This window comes from Balaenoptera acutorostrata, chromosome 7 (genome assembly GCF_949987535.1).
Source record: "Balaenoptera acutorostrata chromosome 7, mBalAcu1.1, whole genome shotgun sequence".
Taxonomy (NCBI): domain Eukaryota; kingdom Metazoa; phylum Chordata; class Mammalia; order Artiodactyla; family Balaenopteridae; genus Balaenoptera; species Balaenoptera acutorostrata.
Genome location: NC_080070.1, coordinates 108815077 through 108839636, shown reverse-complemented (window position 1 = coordinate 108839636; position 24560 = coordinate 108815077). Strand labels below are relative to the sequence as shown.

The following is a 24560-nucleotide window of genomic DNA, read 5'->3' as shown; positions in this document are numbered from 1 at the left end:
GCCCATATATATGCTGTCTACAAGAGACCCACTTCAGACCTAGGGACACATACGGAAAGTGAGGGGATGGAAAAAGATATTCCATGCAAATGGAAATCAAAAGAAAGCTGGAGTAGCAATGCTCATATCAGATAAAATAGACTTTAAAATAAAGAATGTTACAAGAGACAAGGAAGGACACTACATAATGAGCAAGGGATCAATCCAAGAAGAAGATATAACAATTATAAATACATATGTACCCAACACAGAAGCACCTCAATACATAAGGCAAATGCTAACAGCTATAAAAGAGGAAATCGACAGTAACACAATAATAGTGGGAGTCATTAACACCTCACTTACACCAATGGAAAGATCATCCAGACAGAAAATTAATAAGGAAACACAAGCTTTAAATGACACAATAGATCAGATAGATTTAATTGATATTTATAGGACATTCCATCCAAAAACCGTAGATTACACTTTCTTCTCAAGTGCACACTGAACATTCTCCAGGACAGATCACATCTTGGGTCACAAATCAAGCCTCAGTAAATTTAGGAAAACTGAAATCATATCAAGCATCTTTTCCGACCACAACGCTATGAGATTAGAAATCAACTACAGGGGAAGAAACGTAAAAAACACAAACACATGGAGGCTAAACATTACTATATAACCAAGAGATCACTGAAGAAATCAAAGAGGAAATCAAAAAATACCTAGAGACAAATTACAATGAAAACATGACGATCCAAAACCTACGGGATGCAGCAAAAGCAGTTCTAAGAGGGAAGTTTATAGCAATACAAGCCTACCTCAGGAAACAAGAAAAATCTCAAATAAACAATCTAAACTTACACCTAAAGGAACTAGAGAAAGAAGAACAAACAAAACCCAAAGATATTAGAAGGAAAGAAATCATAAAGATCAGAGCAAAAATAAATGAAATAGAAACAAAGAAAACAGTAGCAAAGATCAATAAAACTAAAAGCTGGTTCTTTCAGAAGATAAACAAAATTGATAAACCTTTAGCCAGACTCATCAAGAAAAAGAGGGACGGACTCAAATCAATAACATTAGCAATGAAAACAGAAAAGTTACAATGGACACCACAGAAATACAAAGGATCATAAGAGACTACTACAAGCAACTCTACACCAATAAAATGGACAGCCTGGAAGAAATGGACAAATTCTTAGAAAGGTATAACCTTCCAAGACAGAACCAGAAGAAACAGAAAATATGAACAGACCAATCACAAGTTACGGAGTTGGAAGTGTGATTAAAAATCTTCCAACAGGGGCTTCCCTGGTGGTGCAGTGGTTGAGAATCTGCCTGCCAATGCAGGGGACACGGGTTCGAGCCCTGGTCTGGGAAGATCCCACATGCCGCGGAGCAACTAGGCCCGTGAGCCACAATTACTGAGCCTGCGCGTCTGGAGCCTGTGCTCCGCAACAAGAGAGGCCACGATAATGAAAGGCCCGCGCATCGTGATGAAGAGTGGCCCCCACTTGCCGCAACTAGAGAAAGCCCTCGCACAGAAACGAAGACCCAACACAGCCATAAATAAATAAATAAATAAATAAAAATTGCATAACTTAAAAAAAAAAAAGATTTATTTTCAAAAAAAAAAAAATCTTCCAACAAACAAAATCCTGGACCAGATGGCTTCAGAGGTGAATTCTATCAAACACTTAGAGAAGAGCTAACACCCATCCTTCTCAAACTCTTCCAAAAAATTACAGAAGAAGGAACACTCCCAAACTCATTCTATAAGGCCACCATCACCCTGATACCAAAACCAGACAAAGATACTACAAAAAAAGAAAACTACAGACCAATATCACTGATGAATATAGATGCAAAAATTCTCAACAAAATACTAGCAAACAGAATCTAACAACACATTAAAAGGCTCATACACCATGATCTAGTGAGATTTATCCCAGGGATGCAAGGATTCTTCAATATATGCAAATCAATCAATGTGATACACCATATTAACAAATTGAAGAATAAAAAACATGATCATCTTAATAGATACAGAAAAGCTTTTGACAAAATTCAACACCCATTCATGATAAAAACTCTCCAGAAAGTGGGCTCAGAGGGAAACTACCTCAACATGATAAAGCCCACATACGACAAACCCACAGCTAACATCATTCTCAATGGTGAAAAACTGAAAGCATTTCCTCTAAGATCAGGGACAAGACAAGGATGTCCACTCTCGCCACTACTATTCAACATGGTTTTGGAAGTCATAGCCACGGCAATCAGAGAAGAAAAAGAAATAAAAGGAATACTAATTGGAAAAGAAGAAGTAAAACTGTCACTGTTTGCAAATGCCATGATACTATACATAGATAATCCTAAAGATGCCATCAGAAAACTACTAGAGCTAATCAATGAATCTGGTAAAGTTGCAGGATACAAAGTTAATGCACAGAAATCTCTTGCATTCCTATACACTAACAACGAAAGATCAGAAAGAGAAATTAAGGAAACAATCCCACTCACCATGGCAACAAAAAGAATAAAATACCTAGGAATAAACCTACCTAAGGAGGTAAGAGACCTGTACTCAGAAAACTATAAGACACTGATGACAGAAATCAAAGATGACACAAAGAGATGGAAAGATATACCATGTTCGTGGATTGGAAGAATCAACACTGTGAAAATGACCAAACTACCCAAAGCAATCTACAGATTCAATGCAATCCCTATCAAATTACCAATGGCATTTTTAACAGAACTAGAACAAAAAATCTTAAAATTTGTATGGGGACACAAAAGACCCCGAATAGCCAAAGCAGTCTTGAGGGAAAAAAATGGAGCTGGAGGAATCAGACTCCCTGACTTCAGACTATACTACAAAGCTACAGTCATCAAGACAATATGGTACTGGCACAAAAACAGAAATATAGAACAATGGAACAGGATAGAAAGCCCAGAGATAAACCCACACACCTATGGTCAACTAATCTATGACAAAGGAGGCAAGGATATACAATGGAGAAGAGACGGTCTCCACAATAAGTGGTGCTGGCAAAACTAGACTGCTACATGTAAGAGAATGAAATCAGAACACTCCCTAACACCATACACAAAAATAAACTCAAAATGGATTAGAGACCTAAATGTAAGACCGGGCACTATAAAACTCTTAGAGGAAAACATAGGAAGGACACTCTCTGACATAAATCACAGCAAGATCTTTTTTGACCCACTTCCTAGAGTAATGGAAATAAAAACAAAAATAAACAAATGGGACCTAATGAAACTTAAAAGCTTTTGCACAGCAAAGGAAACTGTAAACAAGACGAAAAGACAACCCTCAGAATGAGAGAAAATATTTGCAAACAATGCAACTCACAAAGGATTAATCTCCAAAATATATAAACAGCTCATGCAGCTCAATATTAAAAAAACAAACAACCCAATCAAAAAATGGGCAGAAGGCCTAAATAGACATTTCTCCAAAGAAGACATACAGATGGCCAACAAACACATGAAAAGATGCTCAACATCACTAATCATTAGAGAAATGAAAATCAAAACTACAATAAGGTATCACCTCACACCAGTTAGAACAGGCATCATCAGAAAATCTACAGACAACAAATACTGAAGAGGGTGTGGAGAACAGGGAACCCTCTTGCACTGCTGGTGGGAATGTAAATTGATACAGCCACTATAGAGACAGTATGGAGGTTCCTTAAAAAACTAAAAATAGAACTACCATATGACCCAGCAATCCCACTACTGGGCATATACCCAGAGAAAACCATAACTCAAAAAGACACATGCACCCCAGTGTTCATTGCAGCACTATTTACAATAGCCAGGTCATGGAAACAACCTAAATGCCCATCAACAGACAAATGGGTAAAGAAGATGTGGTACATATATATACAAAGGAATATTACTCAGCCATAAAAAGGAACGAAATTGGGTCATCTGCAGAGACGTGGATAGACCTAGAGAGTGTCATACAGAGTCAAGTAAGTCAGAAAGAGAAAAACAAATATCGTATGTTAACGCATATACGCATATGTGGATTCTAGAAAAATGGTACAGATGAACCAGTTTGCAAGGCAGAAATAGATACAGATGTAGAGAACAAACATATGGACACCAAACGGGGAAAGCAGGGGCATGGATGGTGGTGGTGGTGGTGGGATGAATTGGGAGATTGGGATTGACATATATGCACTAATATGTATAAAATAGAGAACTAATAAAACCTGCTGTATAATAAATAAATAAATAAATAAAGGAGAAGCCACCATAATGAGACGCCCACGCACCGCAACAAAGAGTATCCCCTGCTCGCCGCAACTAAAGAAAAGCCCGCACGCAGCAACGAAGACCCAACGGAGCCAAAAATAAAATAAATAAAATAATAAAAAACAAAAAAAACAGAAGTATAATTGATATAAGGGGAAACAATGGAATTATAAAAATGCTCAAATAAAACCAGATAAAGCAGAAATAGAGTAGAAGACAAAACAAACAAAGAACAAGAGCAACAAATAGAAAACAATTACAAATATGGTAAATATTAATCCAACTATGTCAATAATCACTTTAAATGTGAATCGTCTGAATATATCAATTAAAAGACAAAAACTGTCAGACTGGATAAAAAATTCAAGACACAAGTATATGCTATCTACAAGAAACCGACTTTAAAGAGGGGTATTACATAATAAAAACATAACAATCCTTAATGTGTATGCACCTAACAAGAGAGCTTCAAAAACACACGAGGCAAAAACTGATAGAACTACGGGGAGAAACAGATGAATCCACTATTACAGCTGAAGACTTCAACACCCCCTTCTCAGAAATGGACAGAAAATGACAGATCCAGCAGGCAGAAAATGATTAAGGACAAAGGTGAACTCAACATCTTCCACCAACTGCATATAACTAACATCAACAGACTACTTCATCCAACAACAGCATTCAACAGAATACACATTCTTCTCAAGCTCACATGAACATTCACCACCACAGAGCACATTCTGGGCCATAAAACACACCTTCACAAATTTAAAAGAACAGAAACCATACAAAGTATGTTCTCAGATCCCAACAGAATTCTTTCTTTTTTGGCCGCGCTGTGCGGCTTGCAGGATCTTAGTTCCCTCACCAAGGATTGAACCCAGGCCCCCTGCAGTGGAAGCGCAGAGTCCTAACCACTGGACCACTAGTGGAATTCCTTGAAAGACACAATCTACCAAACAAAATTCACATAAGGAGAAATGGATAATGTGAGTAGGCATATAAGCTATTAAGGAAATTGAATCAATAATAACTTTCTAAAACAGAAAGTATCAGGCCCAGACAGATTCACTGGTTAATTCTACTCAACATTTAACGAAGAAACTATATCAATTCTGTATAATCTCTTCCAGAAAATGAGAAGAGAAAACACTTCCTAACCCATTTTTTGAGGCAGCATTACCTTAGTATCAAAACCAAAGATACTACAAGAAAGGAAAGACCAATATTTCTCATAAAATAGATATAAAAATCCTCAACAAAATATTAGCAAATAAAATCCAACAACGCATAAAAAGAATTATAAACCAAAAGCAAGTGGGATTTATCCCAGGTATGCAAAGTTGACTCCACATTCAAAAATTATTTAATGTGATCCACCACTTTAACAGGCTAAAGAGAAAAATCATATGGTATCAATAGATGCAGCAGAAGCATTTGACAACCTCTAATATTCCTAACAAAAACTCTCAGCAAACTAGAAATAGAGGGGAACTTCCTCAACTTGATAAGGAACACGTACAAAAAACCTACAGCTAACATCAGTACTTAATGGTAAGAAGCTCTAAGATTGCCTGAGACCAGGAACAAGGAAAGGATGTCCCCTCCCACCACTGCTTTTCAACACTGTACTGGAAGTCCTAGATAATGCAGTAAGACAAGAAAAGGAAATAGAAGGTCAAGATTGGGAGGGAAGGAACCAAACTGTCTTTGTTTGCAGATGCCCTCTCTGACTGGGGAACCAAGCAGGCAGGTTACTCTGGGATTACCAAATGCAAGCAAGGTAAACACAGAGGCCTGAGTCAGTTCACCTACCGCTGTGCCAGGCAACCACCTGCCCACAGAGAAGAAAACTGGCACAGAGAGGAGAGGGACCGGCAGAAGCTCACACAGGGCACAGTGGCAGATACAGGCTGAGTCTAGGCACAGTCAGATGAGCATCCTAAACTTCAGAACAGCTGCATTCAGAAGCTGTTCAGTGTGTGCTGGGTAGCCCCAAAGGGAAATGCATACTCATTCTAAAAAGTTTTAGATTTTATCCTTTCTAAGGTGGGGGTGAGGGGGAGAGAATAAAACTAAACTGTGTATTAGTTTCCCCACTCTCTACAGGGCTGAGAGTCCACCCCTCTGACAGAACAGTTTAGAAATAAATAAGTAGCACATCTAATTACTGGCTCATACTTAAGGTTGTTACAAATGAACATTCCAGAACGTTGTCACAGATGTGCAGCTAGCAGAGGCCTTTCTATCCTCTTCTTATGTGCTCATGTAAACCAAATGCAAACCCTTCCTTAAATTTATCAATATTACACCTTTCATCTATTCTCACACTTCCTGATTTCAAAACTTACTACAAAGCTACAATAACCAACAGTGTGGTATTGGCATCAAGACAGACATTCAGAGCAATGAAATAGAATAGAGAGCTCAGAGATAAACCCTCATATACAGTGTCAGTTGATTTTTGATAAGGGTGCCAACACCATTCAGTGGGGAAAGGACAATCTTTTCAACAAGTGGTACTGGGAAAACAAGACTCCACACACAAAAGAATCAAGTTTGACCCTTAGCTAACACCATACACAAAAATTAACTCAAATGGATCAAACACCTAAATTTAAGACCTAAAACTATAAGACTCTTAGAAGAAAACATAGAGGAAAAGCTTCATGACATTGGATGTGGCAATGATTTACTGGATGTGATACCAAAAGCACAGGCAATAACAAAAGGTGGAAGCAACTCAATTCTTGACGGAAGAATTGGATAAACAAAATGTGTTATCAACAGTGGGATATTATTCATCATTAAAAGGGAAGGAAATTCTGATACATGCTACAACATGGATAAGCCCAGGCACAAAAAGGTAAATACTATATGATTCCACTTATATGAGGTATCCAGAGTAGTCAAATTCAGAGAGACAGAAAGTGGAATGGTGGCTGTCAGAGGCTGGGGGGAGGGAGAAACGGGGTTATTGTTTAATAGGTACAGAGTGTCAGTCTGGCAAGGTGAAAACAATCCTGGAGGTGAATGGTGGTGATGGTTGCACAGCAATGTGAATGTTAGAACACTTAAACTATACACTTAAAAATGGTTAAGATGGTAAATTTTATGTTATGTGTATTTTAACACAATTTTTAAAACCTTTAATGTGGGGGAAAAAAAGCACAGGCAAATAAGAGGAAAAAAAAAGACAAACTGGACTTCATCAAAATTTAAAACTTTGTACATCAAAGGACACCATCAATAGAGTGCAAAGACAACCTACCCAATGGGAGAAAATATTTGCAATCATATATCTGACAAGAAGTTAATACCCAGAATACAAAAAGAACTCCTATAACTCCATAACAAAAAACCAAACAACCTGATTAAGAAATATGCAAAGGACTTAAATAGATATTTCTCCAAAGAAGGTGTATAGATGGCCAATAAGCACATGAAAAGATTCTCAATATCACTAGTAACTAGCGAAATGCAAATCAAAACCACAGTGAGATACTACTTCACATCCATCTGGACGGCTACTATCAAAACAGAAAATAATGTGTTGGTGAGGACATGGAGAAACTGGAACCCTTGTGCACTGCTGGTGGGACTGTAAAATGGTACAGCCACTATGGAAAACAGTATGGTCATTCCTTAAGAAATAAAACATAGAATTAGCATATGATCCAGCAATTCCACTTCTGGATATCCATGTAAAAGAACTGCAAGCAGACAATAAAACTCTTAGAAGAAAACATAGGACAAAAGCTTCATGATATTGGATTTGGCAATGATTTCTTGGATATGACACCAAAGGCACAGGCGACAAAGGCAAAAAAAACAAACTGGAGTTCAACAAGATTTAAAAATTTTGTACATTAAGAGACACTATCCACAGAGTAAAAGAGCAACCCACGGAATGGGAGAAAATATTTGCAAATCATATATCTGACAAGGGATTAATATCTAGAATATACTGAGAACTCCTAAAACTCAACAAAAAACACCTGATGCCAAAATGGGCAAAAGACTTGAATAGACTTTTCTCCAAAGAAGATACACAAATGTCCAATAAGAACATGAAAAGATGCTTGAGATCACTAATCATTAGAGAAATACAATCAAAACTACCATGAGATACCACCTCAAACTCATTAGGATGGCTAGTGAAAAACAAAACACAAACAAAAACAGAAAACAACGAGTGCTAGCGAGGATGTAGAGACACTGGAACGCCTGTGCACTGCTGGTGGGAATATAAAATGGTGCAGCTGCTGTGGAAAACAGTATGGAGGTTCCTCAAAAAATTAAAAATAGAATTACCATATGACCCAGCAATTCCACTTCTGGGTATAGATAAACCCAAAAGAATTAAAAGCAGGGTCTCAAAGAGATTTTTGTATACGCATGTTCATAGCAGCATCGTTCACAATAACAACATGGAAGCAACCCAAGTGTCCACTGATGGATGAACGGATAAGTGAGATGTGGTGTATCCATACAATAGTATATTGTTCAGCCTTAAAAAGGAAGGAAATTCTGCAGTACATTACAACACGGGTAAAACTTGAGAATATTACGCTAAGTGAAATAAGCCAGTCACAAAAAGACTGAGTGTATGATTCCACTCATATGAACTTCCTAGAGAAGTCAAATTCATAGAGACAGAACGATGGTTGCCAGGGGCTGTGGGGGGGAAAGAATGCGGAGTTTTTGTTTAATAGGTATAGTTTCAGATTTACAAGATGAAAAGAGTTAAGGTAATGGATGGTGGTGATGGCTGCACAACCACGTGAATGTATCTCATACTATTGAACTGCACCCTTAAAAATGTTTAAGATGGTACATTTTATGCTATATTTCAACACAATTTAAAAAAGAAAAAAAAACTGAAAGCAGAGATCCAAACAGACATTTGTACACCCACGTTCATAACAGCATTATTCACAATAGTCAAAAGTTGGAAACAACCCAATGCCCATTGATAGATGAATGGATAAATAATATGTGGTGTGTGTATATATATACTGTTCTGAAAAGTTCTGAAAAGAAAAAGTTCTGGAAATGGACGGTGGTGATGGCTGCACAACTATGTGAGTGTACTTAATACCATGAAATATACACTTAAACACAGTTAATTTTATGTTATGCATATTTCACCACAATAAAAAAATCGTATCCTAGCTTCACTCAGTAATTGCATTTGCTAAAAACCTTTTGAATCATAATCAGTATTATACTGTATATTAGTTACCACTTCTAGATGTGTATCATCCCAAATTATTAATTTTGCTTAAATTCAAATAGTAGTAAAAAAAAAAACTATTGACTACGTTGGGGTCATATAAAAGTGCCCTGGTGTTATCATGTCTGCAGGACTGTACAAGGATTGCCCCGCCTCCACGTGGCCTGGGGGACACAATGTCACCACCACCCTCTCGCCTTTCTCAAAGTGCCACCACACTTCAAATTCAGGCTCACAGATCACCAAGAAGGATTCTACTTTCTTCACAGAGGTGAGTCCTCACTCATTTGAGATTTTTTTCGCTGTAAAATATGTATTAGTAAAACATGTTTTGTCAAAAAGGAAAATTGCAGCTCTCATTCCTGCTGTAACTCCAGATGGGACAAAGTGTGCCGCCTGGGCAGTTCTTACAAAAGCCTTCCCCACCGTCCTGGGCGGTCCCCTGCCGGTCCTGACCAATGTGCAGCGCCTCCTTCAGCGATGTCAGGGACCAGCCCACACCCGCCGTGAGATGACACGGCGCGGGCTGCTGTGCCGATTAACTGATCATAGCACATTCAGGACACAGCTGCAGAGGGATGAACGTGATGGAACAACACAGACCAAGGGGACATCTGACTAGCGGTCACATCAGCTCCATCAGCCCTGGCAGCAAAAGCCGGACTGTCTTGGGCACCCGCTAACCCCACTGCCGTTCCTGCCGCCCTTACAGAGACTGCAGCCAACACAGGAACGTGCTGGTGAGCTCGTCACTTCAGCTCTAAACAGCGGAAAGTATTTCCAAAAATAATTGCTGATGAGCTATAAGAGAAGTCAATTTTTATACTGAGCCGAAGTCAGCCTCCCTATAACATCCACCTATTTGACCTTGATCAACAAGTTTTCCACGGCAGAGCGTGGGCCCTGATGGAAGGGCAGGACTCTGAGACGTGGGATGGGGACACCTAGGTAGATGCACTTGGGAACCTCAATCTCATATTCTTCTCAACGCTCTAGGCCTGCAGAAGTGGCCCAACCCCACTTGTTAGAAGCCACAGGACCCCCATACACACATACACACACACACACACACACACACACACACACACACCCCTTGCTCGAAAACGACACACGGGCCTCACTGGGATGGGCACCTTTCATGACAATGCTGTTCTCCTCAGGGTCTGCCCCCTCCGCCCCTCCTGGCCGTAAGACCTGTTCCTGAGATCAAATCTCAACACAGTACGACTGGGACCCGCTGGGAAGAGAGACTGAACTCTGATGGAGCAGGAGGTGCCGGATGGAGGTGGATGGACCCCCAGCTGGACGAGCGCGTCTACGGGGCTCTGCACTTAACCCAGGTCAGGGGCCCGGACACGGCTCTCATGCACTGCTAGCACAGCTTAGAAGCTCGGCAAACACAAGGCCCATGTTAAACTCAGTGGAGATTGCAGAACTGCCGAGCAAACTGTGGACAAAGGTTTCAAAAGATGCAGAGAGGTGGGCCCGCTGGACGGGGTCTACCGTGTAAGAGCTGGAACCCCACGGCTGCCCCGGCGACTTGGGAGGGCCGGGAAGACACCCCACTCTCAAGGATGAGCTGGAACGAATGGGCTGGCAGGGGCGCGGGCACCACCCAGCAGCTCTGCGGTGGCTGTTCTCAGGGGGAGAGCTAATGGGGGAGATGCTTTAGCACTAGGCTTCCTGCAGCGAGGGGGACGACAGGGCCCTGGGAGAGCAGAAGCCAGGTGGCAGCACTCAGCCACCAGGAGCAGGGCAGGCAGGTGGGCTCACTGCAGTGGGCGGTGACTGTAAATGGTCAAACGGCTGGGCGGGGGGCTGGTATGCAGGCCCCACAGAGATGCAACTAGAGCAGAGGCGTTCCCAGGGGCAAGAGAGCTGCTGGGAGCCAACCAGGGTCCCGCCTCATGTATACCAACAAGGACACCACCACTGAGTGTGCTGCTCCAATGCAAAGTGGCAAAGTCTCTGACCCGGTTTCCAGTCCCAGGAAGTGCCTGAGGGAAAGGCCAAGCCCCAGGAGAACGAATCTGTAACACCGACACACGTGTGCGCTGCAGCAACGCCCCCGGGTTCCCTCCGAAGGGACTCACAGTCACTCGCCTGAGTTACAGTACACGGGGGAAGGAAACTGTTCAAGGCTTGGAAGAGAGGGTCTGAGACAATGCTGAAGCTCAGGGGCCCAGACCACCGGCAAGGTCCGCTACAGGGTCGGGGCACACCCAGGAGGGGACACCTGAAAGGGTGCCACATCTCTTCAGAATGCAGGGCACATCTGGAACCAGCAGTCATGACACCACGCCTGGTCCCCAGTGGACAGAACGCATGGGTCTGGGGTCCAAGGTACGGCAGCAGGAGCGGCTCTGATCACCATCAATCCAAGAGACCCACTTGGGGCACGTGTGCTCCCAGCCCTGAAACTTTTGGCCCCATCTGTTTTGAGAGCCTGGCTCTAGGGGTAAAATGCTTCTACCAGGGGACCAAAAAGGGATCTAAACTTAAAACCGCAGTCACCTCCAGATGCCAGCAGACAAGCAAGCAGAGAAAGGTGGTACTGTTCTGCAGGGGCAACCGGCCCGGATCGTGATGAGGAGGTGGGGAAGCTACTACATACTGCGGACAAAGAGGCACCTGTGTGGCCTTTAGGGGCCCCTTACATGCCCATAAGTGGGCAGATACACATCTTTCTCCTCTGCCCCATCCTGCTTCCTTCCCTCCCCTTCTCCTGAGAACACACCCTGAATCATCAAACACAGTCTCCAGTTTCAGGCCCTGCTTCTAGAGAACCGAGACATCTCTGAACAAAGACAAGCGACAAGCAGGGAAAACCTTACAACTAACTTCACCGCCAAGGGCAAACTCACCTACCACACTGAGCGCTAGGGAAAACGTATGGGAAAACCACCAACCACCCAACAGAAAAATGGCTGTAGAAAGACACTTAAGAGATCTGACTCGACCGTATGAAAAGATACACAACCTCACTCGTAAGTACAAACTGTGATGTAACAGACTACGACCATCAGGCTGGCAAAGACCGAAAAGCCCGCATGTACACTGTGTGGCTCCTAAGAGTGTGGATAAACAGGTATTCGCCCAGACTGCCAATGGTGTACACCAGCTTAAATCCCGCGTGAGGGGCAACCTGGGAATGTCCGTCAAGATAAAAAGTAACCTAGCCCTACACCCAGCAATTCTACTTCTGGAATTTATCCTAGAGGGTTAGTAAAATGTGTAACAGAGACAAATTAAATATGTATGAATAGATCACTGGTTACATAAAATATGGTACAGCCATTATAACGGGAGGGAAATGGACGAGGCAGCTTTATGTGCCCCAACCCACCAAGATATGTCGAGATATACTGTTGTGTGTAAACAACGAGGTGCAAAGTGTGCACTAGGTAATCATTTGGGAACAAATGCACGTTGTGTGCTCGGATATGGACAGACCGTCCGCGCAGGGACACACGAGAAACTGATGCCAATGGTTCTTTCCAGGGGCGGGGCGGTGGGGGGACTGGGGACCTCTCCTCACCAGGAATCTCCTTACCATCTGAATTTTGTACCATGTCCATAACCTACCTATTCAACTTTTAAAAATACAATAAATAAGAAATAACAAATCTTATCAAGAAGCATCTTGGGTTTGGTATCACACATGTGATTAATTACCCGCTGCTGCCCCCAGAATTAAAAGCCAGAGTGTCGGTTCACAGGTCCCGAGCCTGCACCCCTGCACCACCCTGGGCCTCGTGGGGTCGAAACCCTGGGAAGGATGCTTCTGCTTTAAAAAAGCCGGGTGAGGATTCAATGAGAAAATGTATTTAAAATGTTAAATAGTGTTGCCGTATAGGTAAGCATTCAGAAATCAGAAGCTACTGTTAAGTGCCTCTCACCTTCATGTTAGTAATGTTCATTCTGAATGCAAAATACTTTCCATAAAGAACTACACTCGAGTATGCGGGAGGAAAAGCCTTCTCACCACTAGTGCATTGTGTTGTCGTCTCTGTTTTTATTTTTATCAAAGTGCTACATGTATGAAGTTTAAAAACGTAAATAGTCCCCAGAAGTGTATAACAAAAAACAACGATCAGGTCCCAACCCAGGCAACCCTGTAAACTGCTTCCCAGAGGCAGCAACTCCAGGGTCTTCTGGATCTAGGGCCAACTTTCTAAGTCATGGTTTTACATTGCTACTGCCTGATTCATCAATCTAAGACGTTAGCTGTTGATTTCCAGTTACGGCAGAGAAAGAGTTAACTCTCTTATATCACCACCCCCCAACTTCTCCTTCCTTTTTTCTTACAATTTAGATAATTTACTGCTTAATCATTACTTGGTGCTTATATCCTCCTGTTAGGTACATTCTACTTCACCACTGTGCCAAGAGGTAGTGAAATCACAATTTTGTTTATGCAGAGTCTCTAATTTTTTTTAACCTTTAATTCTAAGATAATTGTAAATGGCATGCAGTTGTAAGAAATGATACACAGAGGTCCACTGTACCCCGCACCCTGTTATGCCTAAGGTAACATCTCGTGATCACCCAGCATCACAACCACGATACTGACTACAAGGTCAGGTTCCAGAACGTTCCATCACAAGGTCCCTCCCGCTTCTCTTTTACAGGCGCACCCACTTCCCACCCACCTGGTCTCCTCCTTAACCCCTAGCAAGCCCTACCTGTTCTCCATTTCAATAATTCTGTCATATCAAGAATGTTACACAAAGGGAATCATACAGTGTGTAGCTTTGGGGATTGGCTTTTTTCACTCAGCATCATTCTCTGCAGATTCCTGGAGGATGCTGAAGCAATCAGTAAATCATGCCTTTTTACAGCTGAGTACGGTTCCACAGTATGGAGGCAAATCATTTGTTTCACCGTCTACCCACTGAAGGACATCTGGGGTATTTCCAGTTTTTGCCCATTATGAATAAAGCTGCTTTTAATATTCATGCGTAGGTTTTTGTGTCAACACAGATTTTCATTTCCCTGGGATAAATACTCAGAGTGCAACTGCCAGGTCAGACGGTAGTTGCATGTTTAGTTTTTAAGAGACTGCCCACTTGTTTTCCAGAGTGGCTGCACCCTTCTACATGCCCAGCAGCCATGCAAGAGTGACCCTCTGCATCCTCGTCAGCATTTGGTGTTCTCACTACTTATTTAACTTCAGTCGTTCTGGTTGGTGTGCAGTGATGTCTCCCTGTGGTTGTAATTTGCACTTCCCTAACGGCTAGTGATGTTGAACACCTTCATGTGCTTATTCCCATCTGAATGTCTTCTTTGGTGAAATAAATGTCTCTTCATGACTTTTGCCCATGTTCTAATCAGATTGTTGGCTTTTCTACTATTGGGCTTTGACAGTTCTTTATATATTCTAGATAAAAGACCTTTGGCAGGTAGGTGGTTTGCAAATATCTTCTCCCAGTCTGTAGCTTGTGTTTTCATCCTCCTAACGGAGTCTTCTGCAGAACAAAAGTTTTTAAATTTGATGAAGTTCAGTTTACCAATCATTGCCTTTTTGATGTCAAGTCTAAGTACTCTGCCTACCCTGGGTCCTGGAGATTTTCTCTTAGGTTTTTTTCTAAAAGTGTTATAGTTTTACATTTTCCCTTTAATTCCATGATCCACTCTGAGTTAATTTTTGTATAAGGTGTGAGATTTAGCGTGAGGTTCATTTTTCTCTCAATGGGTGTCCAACGGCTCCAGCGCCATTTGCTAAGAAGACGGTCCTTCCACCGACTTGCTTTTTGCACCTCTGTCAAAACTCAGTTGGGTGTATTTGTTTGGGTCTGTTTCTGGGTTCACGATGTTGTTCCACTGATTACTGTGTCAGCCCCTCTACTGCTACCTCACAGTCTTCATTGCTGTAGCTCTAAAGCACATCTTGAAATCAGGCGGACTGATTCCTCTCTTTTAACTCTTCTTTTTCAAACCGTTCCAGCTATTCTATTTCTTGTGCCTTTCCATATAAATTTTAGAATACTTGTCTATATCTACAAAATATCTGGCCGGGATTTTGATAGGAATTGCATCAAACCTGTATATCAATTTGGGGAAAACTAACATGTTAACTAGGTTGAATCTTCCAAACCATGTACGTGGTATGTCTCTCCACTTATTCAGATCTTTGATCCTTTCATCCGTGCTGTGTGGTTTTCAGCATACAAATCCTATAGGTTTTGTTACATTTATACCTAAGCATCTGTATTCATGTCTGTAATTTATTTTTGCTTCGTACTGCCTGATTTTGGTATCAGGGAAATACTAACCTCACAAATGAGTTAAAAAGTGTTCCCTCCCCTTCTGTTTTTCTGGAAGAGACTGTGTAGAATTAGTGTTAACCCTTTAAACATATGATAAAATTTTCCAGAAACCACCTGGGCCTGGAGACTTTTTTTATGGGAGTTTTCAAATTAGATATTAAATTTCTTTAATAGTTGCAGGACTACTCAAATGATCAATTTACTGGTGACCCGTGGCAGTCTGTGCTCTTCAAGAAACTGGTCCGTTTGTTGGCTGCTGTCTGAGGATGCAGAGTCGCCTGTGGTGCTTTCATCAGCCTTTGATTCTTCAGGGTCTCTTGGCACTTGAAGGATGTCGTCACTTCCTTCTGGCCCCGTGGTTTCTGACGCGAAATCTATCATGCCGTTTTCCCTACAGGTGAAATGTTCTTTCTCACTGCTTTCAAGACTCCGTCTTTGTCTTTACTTTTAGAAGTTTCACTACGACGTGTCTTGGTGTGGACTGCTTCGGGTTTATCCTGTTTGTGGTGAGCTCAGCTTCTTGAACCTCTGAGTCTGTCTTTTACCAAATCACAGCAGTTTCAGCCATGACTCCTTTGATCAGTTTTTCAGCCCCACCCCACCCCGTCTCTTCTCCCTCCAGGACTCTGAGGACACAAATGTCAGAAATCTGCTCCAGTCCCACAGGGGGAGGGGAGCACACTCTGTTACCAGGTGGAGGGGCTGACTCCCCACTGGCCTCCGCTGCCACCTGGTTGGGGGGGGGGCCTCCTCTTCCCTGCTGGACACGGTTGGCGTTCTGGCCCCCCAAGTGGCCCAGTGACACGAGGGGTGGTATGTGAGTCACACTGCTGCTGTCTGAGGGCAGAATTCCAGGCTCCCAACATGGTCTCCACGGACACCGCCGTTCCACTAGGGGTTCATCAGGGATAAAGCCCCAGCTCCTGACTCAGCCTTCTCTGCGGTGGGTGCTGGCCCCTACACAGTCTTTGCTGGTAGAGGCAGCAGCGGGCCCACAGGTTTTTCAGTCACATTTGGTTGGAACTGAGCAGGTATTGTAAAACATTTTCTGTCCTGCTAAGCTATCCCTTTCCTGGTCCTTTGGCCAGAGAGAGTGAATTTTGTTGGGATTCTGTGTGCACCTGTTGGCTGTTCTGGGTTGCCAGCTTCTTCAGTTCCAAGCTTGGGATACATGAGGAAAAAGAGAACCGGGGAACTCACCAAAGGGTCGCCCCCTTGGGTCCCAAGGTCCCTGGCTGGTCTGCCGTCACTCTACCTTTCAGAGTCTTCTTATGGTTGTTGCATATATAACATCTAGGATTTTTAGGTGTACTTAGTGAGAGGAATAGGGAAAAATACGTCGACTCCCTCTTCCTGGAAGCGGAAGTCCGCAAACTTTAAATTTTCACGGTGTAATATGGGCCTGCCCTTCCCTCCACTTGCTTTGTTTTCAACGTACAATTCTATCTTCCCAATTCTTCAGCAGCCTCTACTCCAACATATAAAACCATCCGTGTTCCCTTCTCCCAGAGCTGCTCTGGCCTGTTCCTCAGATTCCCATCTTGGGAATTCCCTCTGCTCTTTTCTGTGCTTAGAGCCCCGGTTCTGGATCTGCGTCTCCCACCTTCCTGGTGCGTCCTTGCGCTCTGAGGCAGCACATCTCCCAGGAACCTCGTCAGAACGGGCTCTGAGGGCTCACGTTTTAGAAACCTGACTGTCTGGTCATCATGACCAGAAAGGGACCCTCTCAATCTGAGAATCACGTCTGTTGGTGAATTCTGCAAAATGTCCTTCCATTACTGTCTTAACAACTTCCTCTCACTCTCCTCCATCCTTTCTTCTCATGAGTCAGAGATTGAACCTTCTGGATGGATCCTATAATTTTTTTCTCTCTCTCATCTTTTGTTTACTGATTTTTGATCTCCTTGTCTTTTGGTTATTCTTTCTGGGTGACTGCCTTGACTTTATCTTTTGACCCCTCTAATGAATTTTTTACGACATATAATTAAGATCCTTTAATTCCAAAAGCTCTTGTCTCCACCTGTTATCATGTTATCTCACAGTTAACAGTATTTCCTCTTATCTTTCTGACAACATTATGCATTTTCATTTTTCCCCTAGTTTCCGCACTGCTGCTGTTGCATTCACGTTTACGTCTTGTGTTTGTCCCGGGCTCTATCTTTAGGTTAAGCGTCTTCCTCACACGTGTACTTCTCCTTGACGGCCCACGCAAGAAGCCGTGTGCACGGCCAGAGGCGCAGACTGCCAGCTTCTCTCAGGCTGGCTGGGTGGTCACCCCAGGGTCATTCGAGGCGGCACTTCTGCGGGTTGTGTGGCTGCACAGGAAAGCACTCCTGCGAGGATCCCCTTGTGGGAGAGGCCCGGGCGCAGGCCTATCTGGAAGCTTGAGGGAAAGGGGGTTGGCAATTCTCACCGTTCCGGACAGAGGCTTTGACTTAATCTGCTCATCTTCACACTGGGTCTCTCCCCACCCCCCTCCGGGCCAGGTGTCCCCACGTCTAAAGCCCCCCTAGTGTCATGTCTCTACCAGGGAGACCTCCCACCTCCCCCTGTGGCAGGCGAGAGCAAACCCCTCTCCGAAGCCCACACCGTGCTCCACGCCCCCCCAGCGCCCGGGTCCAGCTGGACAGCTCCGTGGGCTCTGTGAACTCGTTACCCCACCTTCGTCAGCTCCCTCTGCAAGTTCACGGGCCTCTCTCATCACCGCGGTCCCCTTTCCCATTCTCTCTGACTGCGCAGTTTTATTCATTTCCTTTCATGTAGTGTTTAGGGGAAGCACTGATAATACACTAGTGTGCGTCACGTGTACCCACAAGTGGGCACGGGCTTCGACAGGATTCAGGAGTCCGTGTCCCAGGCTGTGACAGTGGCACACGGAACAGCTCTTAGCCTTGACCAAGGAACCGAAACACACGGCCAGCCTTTACGAGAAAGGAGGCAGCTTGCTACTGGAGAGAAAGCCAGAAATGGGGCCGGAAGACAGAGCCCTGGGGTTTGGGCACCCGGTTATCAGACACACCACCGCAGGGGCACCACCGGGTGGGAGTCACCAGAGGTGTGAGTGGGGACGGGTCCCAGAACCGCAGCGTTTGGTGCATCAGGGGGCCTTTGCTGGCGACGGGCAGGCGGGTCCTGCGGCCGTGGACTTACCTTCACCTCCTTCTCGATATAGTCGCTCAGCAGTCTGTCGGGCTCGACGCGCTCAGGCAGGGACAGCACCACAGTGTGCAGGGGGCGCCTCTCTGTCACCTTCTCATGGGCTTTCTTATCTCTACTCTTTTCACCTTTTAGGAATACTCGTTTAAACGGCGACACAATTCCAGGCTGCAGGCAGAAACGGCAATGATTGGAGTTCATTATTCACAAAGGCTTTGCGTTGTACCCATGGCTAACAAGCGGAAGTGGCCAGAAGCACCACCACGGTCCCCGTGCAGACGGGCCGGCTACTGCCAGCCAGGGTGGGCCGGGCCCAGTGCTGCCTCGGGCACCGAGGGGCTGGTCCCTCACCTGTTCATGGACACTTACAAGGTCAAGGGCCAATTCTCAAGGTGAGTAAACTCAGGAGGCGAGAAGGGGCAGGAAGGGGGAGATTCCCCCAGAAGACAAAAATGCAGCATTGCTCTGAAGTGACCTCCCGGCTCCGCTGGGTCACTTCACTGCAGGGTCCTCGGAGAAGGCGGGGAGGTGTGGCTAGGGCTGTGGCATCAACAGGAAACTCAGCTCAACAGCCGCGAGGCCCGCCTCTTCCCTCTCCCGTAGGAACGCAGCACGCGCTCTGCTTTCCCCTCCCTCCGCCGGGGCCTCGGGGGCTCAGGGCGCTGACCAGCACCTGGGTGACCTCACCCCGTGGTCAGTGTCTAGAGCGGCCTGGAGGCCAACCCTGCGATCAAAGCAAACCTGCAGAGGGAGAGCCAGGGACAGCGGGGAGAATAAAGTCAACCTCGCCTGCGGGCCCCAGGAAAAGGCCCAGGATTCCCTCCCTGCAGCTCTGCAAGAGCCCTCCAGGCCCTCCGCGGGCACAGATGTTCAGAGAGTCAGGCATGGGCACTGGGCACCTGCACGCAGAGGCCAAAGGTGACCGCTTCCAGTCACGCAAAGGAACGTAAAACCAGAGAATACAAGACGCCAACGTGCAGCCTTGGCAGGGAAACATCACCGAACACAGCAGCGAAACCCAAAGGTGGTGACCCACACCAGACAGAGAAATCACCTTCCATTGTCTTGTCTGTGATTCTGCAGCTCGCCTGCCTGGGCAGGACCCAACGCCAGACAGTGGCCGGGACCTAGGGCAGGCCTAGCTCTGACCAACACTTACAAGAAACAAATGCCTATGTCACCAAACATGTACCAAGAGCTCTCGTTCCTGTTTCTCCTCTGCAAGGGGGAAATTCAGCCACGTGCCATATCCCACCCAAAACAATGCCTGTGAGGCGCCTGGGCAGCCCGTCAAACTCACAGATGGAGGATGGAGAGGGGCCCTAACTCCTTCACAAAGGCAGGTGAGGACCTGGGGGTCTCCAGGAGATCCTGCAGGGCCCGCCGCACACAAAACATGCCCTCAGCAAAGTGAACCCCGGCGTTCCTCCTGCTCCTCCCAGCCAGAGTCCGGCTTTTCTCCTCTGCTCCTTGGCCTGCACTCCTCACCCCTGAGCACTTGGCCCCTGGATAGCTGCCTTTTACCCCACTGATCCACGACAACTAATACTGGAGCACCCCTCCTCGCGCTGGATACCCACCGAGTTCCCACTCCCCATCCCAACGCAGCCCCTCAGCACTTCGTGCTGCGTGGGGGGCTGGGGGAATAATGCTGATGTGAGGCCCTCAGGGCTGGGGAGGATCAAAGCTAGACAACGACGTGTGTGTGGGGCTTCATTTACTTCTCTCTGCTCTTGTTTACATTTGAAATCGTCCATAAGATTTTGTTTTTAAAGGATGAGTACAGTTCCTGCCTACAACTGCTTACACTTAAGCTAAGACAAGATAAAAGCATGAAAGGTTAAGGGAGACAAGACAATCAATCCCATCATCATAAGGAGAGTATCATCTCCACAGTCTCAGGCGAACTACAGAGTGGAGAGAGGGGGCCGAGGAGGAGGAGGAGCCCGAGATGGCTGATCGCAGCCCTGAGACAGACCGCCCCCGGGGCCCGCTCAGGCTTCTTTCTCCTCGATCCCACAGGAGTTGTCAGCCCCAGCACATATTTGGCGAGTGGAAGAGAGGGTGAGGCACTTCAGGTGAAATCCGGGGGGGGGGGGGGGGGGTCTGGACCAGGTGACCGCAACGTAGGGCTCACGTGGAAACGGTGGGACACGGTCACCCACAATTTGCCAGACAAGCACCGATGGTAAAGTCTACACTGAAAGCAAGCGACACTGAGAAGTGAGTAATGTAAACATCACGTGTCACCAGCCTGTGCGCTGTACCCATGGCTAACAAGCGGAAGTGGCCAGCGACCTGCGGGCAGGTCAGGCCAGGCCCTGAACTGTGACTGCCGCTCCGGCTGGCATCCGAGGCGATCAATGGCACACAGAGGACTCTTCGATCCTGCTCTGCTTGACTGTTTATCTGCACTGAGAACCTCCTAGTTCCTGTGAGGCGCAAGGCACTGCCCTAGGGCGGTGGAAGTACCAAGACACGCAGCACAATGTTACACAGATGACCTACATCCGAAAGTGGCCGGAGTAAACATCTGCCCCTACACCATTTCTACCTGGTAAACCTCACGAAGTTCACTCTCCCAAATCATAACCAGCACGGGCACAGCCCACGGTTGATCCTGAGCCTGATGGCGTGTGAGAACAGCCCAGCTCGACCTGACGGCTGCTCCGCCTCGCTACTCCTCTACACCTGGGAGCAACAGGAAACCAGTTCTGAGACGAGGGGTTTGCCAAGGCCAGCCTCTTACCAAGAAGCCCGTGCCAAATCGCCAGGTCCACAGACCACACGCAACCCATGCTGTTAATTTAACGTTGAGGGACGGGTCATGAAGTCACAGCCCGCACGCAGAATCAGTCTGTGTGGCAAGGACCCAGAGCCCAAGTCCTGCAACCCACCTTAAGGAGAGACCCTCTGCCAGCCCACACGCCTCATCTGTCTGGCCCCTGCAGGCCAAGGAAACCAGGACGCCCACTGCAGACGCCTCCTACTGCTCAAGGATCAGCTTTGCCGATGCTGAGCCCCACTCCGTCTTCTGCTGCCTTTACCTCTAGGGAGCCAGCACCCCACAGGGGAGCAGTAATGTGTCTGATGCCTGTGCCAGCCAGGCATCAGGAAGGCCCTGTGGGGGGATGAGACGGAAGTCCCACCCTCAAGGTGGTCACCGTCAAGCGGGGGGAGATAAGCCCAAAGCAGATGAACAGGGACTGAATCCACGACGAGAACTGCCAGCCAGGTGCCTCGAAGGTGTACTTTAGGGCCCAAATGCCCTGTTTTTAAAGGAGCTACCCTGGCAACGAGGCACGGCCCCGTGAGGCCCCGTGACGAATAATGGCGCCTGCCCTCCACTGCTCACAGGCTGGCGGAGGCGAGGGGAGCCGCCCCGGAACCCAGGCTGCACACAAGACCACCTGGCCAAGCGTGAACTTGGCATGACTGATTTGGAATCAGACACAGCTTCCCTAACTCAGTCCTCAGTGCTGCATACCCCAGGCATCATGTGCTTTTTTTTAACATCCCAAATAAGTTCAACCGGTGGATGAGCCTCCCTAGAAAGCGGAATGTTGAAACCATTATGTAAAGAAATGCACCCCAGCAAACCTGCAGCTTCCCTCTGCCGCCTCGCCCCGTTTCAGCGCAGAACGGGGGCGGCTGCTCCACCCAAGGACAGCAGGCGTGTGACACAGGAGGTGCGTGCCCCGCTCCCGCTGCAGGAGCTGGAAAGTAGACACGGCTGGGAGCTGGGGGATGGCAGGCACGGTGGGGGCCCCTCAGCTTTTCCGGAAACACAATGAACAAGAGGGCACCTCAGGATTTTGGAGCCTATGCTGCTTTTAAACATGAAAATGTAAAAGAAAGTTCTGCTTGAAAAAAATAAACTGAGAACAATTAAGAATATTCTAGGACTTCCCTTGTGGCGCAGTGGTTAAGAATCTGCCTGCCAATGCAGGGGACACGGGTTCGAGCCCTGGTCCGGGAAGATCCCACATGCCGCGGAGCAACTAAGCCTGTGTGCCACAACTACTGAGCCTGTGCTCTAGAGCCCGCGAGCCACAATTACTGAGCCCACGTGCCACAACTACTGAAGCCCACGCATCTAGAGCCCATGCTCCGCAGCAAGAGAAGCCACCGCGGTGAGAAGCCCGCGCACCGCAACGAAGAGTAGCCCCCGCTCGCCGCAACTAGAGAAAGCCCACGTGCAGCAACAAAGACCCAACGCAGCCAAAAATTAATTAATTAATTAATTAATTTTAGAAAAAGAATATTCCGACGCACAGAATCAGGAGTCCATTAAACGACTGTGGATTCTTTAATTCACTGGAATAGCCTCCAAATCAATACAGAGTTGTAAAAAGTGGCTTTAGCCCGTGCAATTGTTCATCCTTCACTCAACAGGTATTTTCATTGAGCGCCCATGTGCATCATCACCGAAATGATCTTGCCATCTTTGACCCCAAAAGACAAAAGGAGCAATTTAGCCCCTGGAAGGAGCACAACGCCAAGCACGGGTTCTCTTCGTGAATGGAGCCCTGGCACCGAGTGCCACCCGGCGTCCATCCGTGCCCAAGTCTCTCGTGAAGAAATGGGGGCCCTCCAAATTGTTCAGATACCGTAATCCTCTACTGAGATTTTGTCATCCAACCTGCCAGTGAGGGAGGTGACCTATCCATGGGAGAAAGAGCTCTGGCCTGGGAATCAGGCATGTGAGCCTTTAATCCTGGCTCCAGAACTGCCAATGTGACACCGGGCAAATTCTTGTGTATGGGTCTCAATTTCCTCATCTATAAATAAAAAATTATTCCAAGGAAAAAAAAAAAAAAAGAGAAACAGGGGCCCTGAGCGTTGAAGGAACCAACCGAGGGTCCGAGGCACAGATCCGGGGAGGGGATGCGGGGCTTCGGTGGCCCTGCCCGGCATCTGCAGACTTCTCACATGGCACACACGCTGCTTCCTAGAACTGGGCAGAACTTCTGAAGCGGCTCAGAAGTGATCCCTAGACGCTTACAGTATTCTTGCAATGTATTTCCCATCTTATGCTTGAAACAACTTTTGAAGTTGGAAACCTCAAATGTAGCTCTTCAACACACACACACACACACACACACACACACACACACACACAAACTCTGGCCCACTTAGCACTTTCCTAGAGGAGGGACCAGGGGCCAGGCTGGCCTTGGGTACTGTTAGATTAAAGCCTGACTTAGCATCTCACTTGGGGTGACCAGGCTCCGAGTAACTGCATCTCCTAAACAAATTCTCAGAGGCTAACTTCTCCGTCAGAGTGTCTGTTAATTAATTTACAATAAGAAATGCATGTGCTGAAGGAACCAGCACAACTGCTCATGGGACAGTGGCCTCTACTTGCGGACCAAAGTGAATAATAAGGTGACATACACCAAGTCACTCCACGTGCACAACACTCAGCCCAGCGTGTTCTAGAGAAAGCGTGTGGCAGTGAAGGAAGGAAACCCGCACTGGGCACCCCGAACACCTCGGTACGGTGTTCACGCACCCTTACCTACTCCTTTAGTTAATAACACAAAACTGCCCCAGAACAAAGGCTTCAAGTGCAATGCCCTGGGGTCCTTCAGTTTGGCATTCAGCAAACGTCTAAT

The 24560-nt window shown here is 46.1% G+C and overlaps 1 protein-coding gene across 4 annotated transcripts in view; it reads right to left on the bottom strand.

The window, feature by feature from the left end:
- CCM2 (CCM2 scaffold protein) overlaps positions 1-24560 on the bottom strand; it is a 61352-nt gene that overhangs the window by 16040 nt on the left and 20752 nt on the right. For 2 of the 4 annotated variants that reach the window (XM_057550047.1, XM_057550048.1), the window contains one exon: positions 18937-19110. The exons of the other annotated variants lie outside the window; for them this stretch is intronic. In XM_057550047.1, coding sequence (XP_057406030.1) covers positions 18937-19110 — 174 coding nt within the window. The remainder of the gene's footprint in view (positions 1-18936; positions 19111-24560) is intronic. 4 annotated transcript variants of the gene reach the window in all.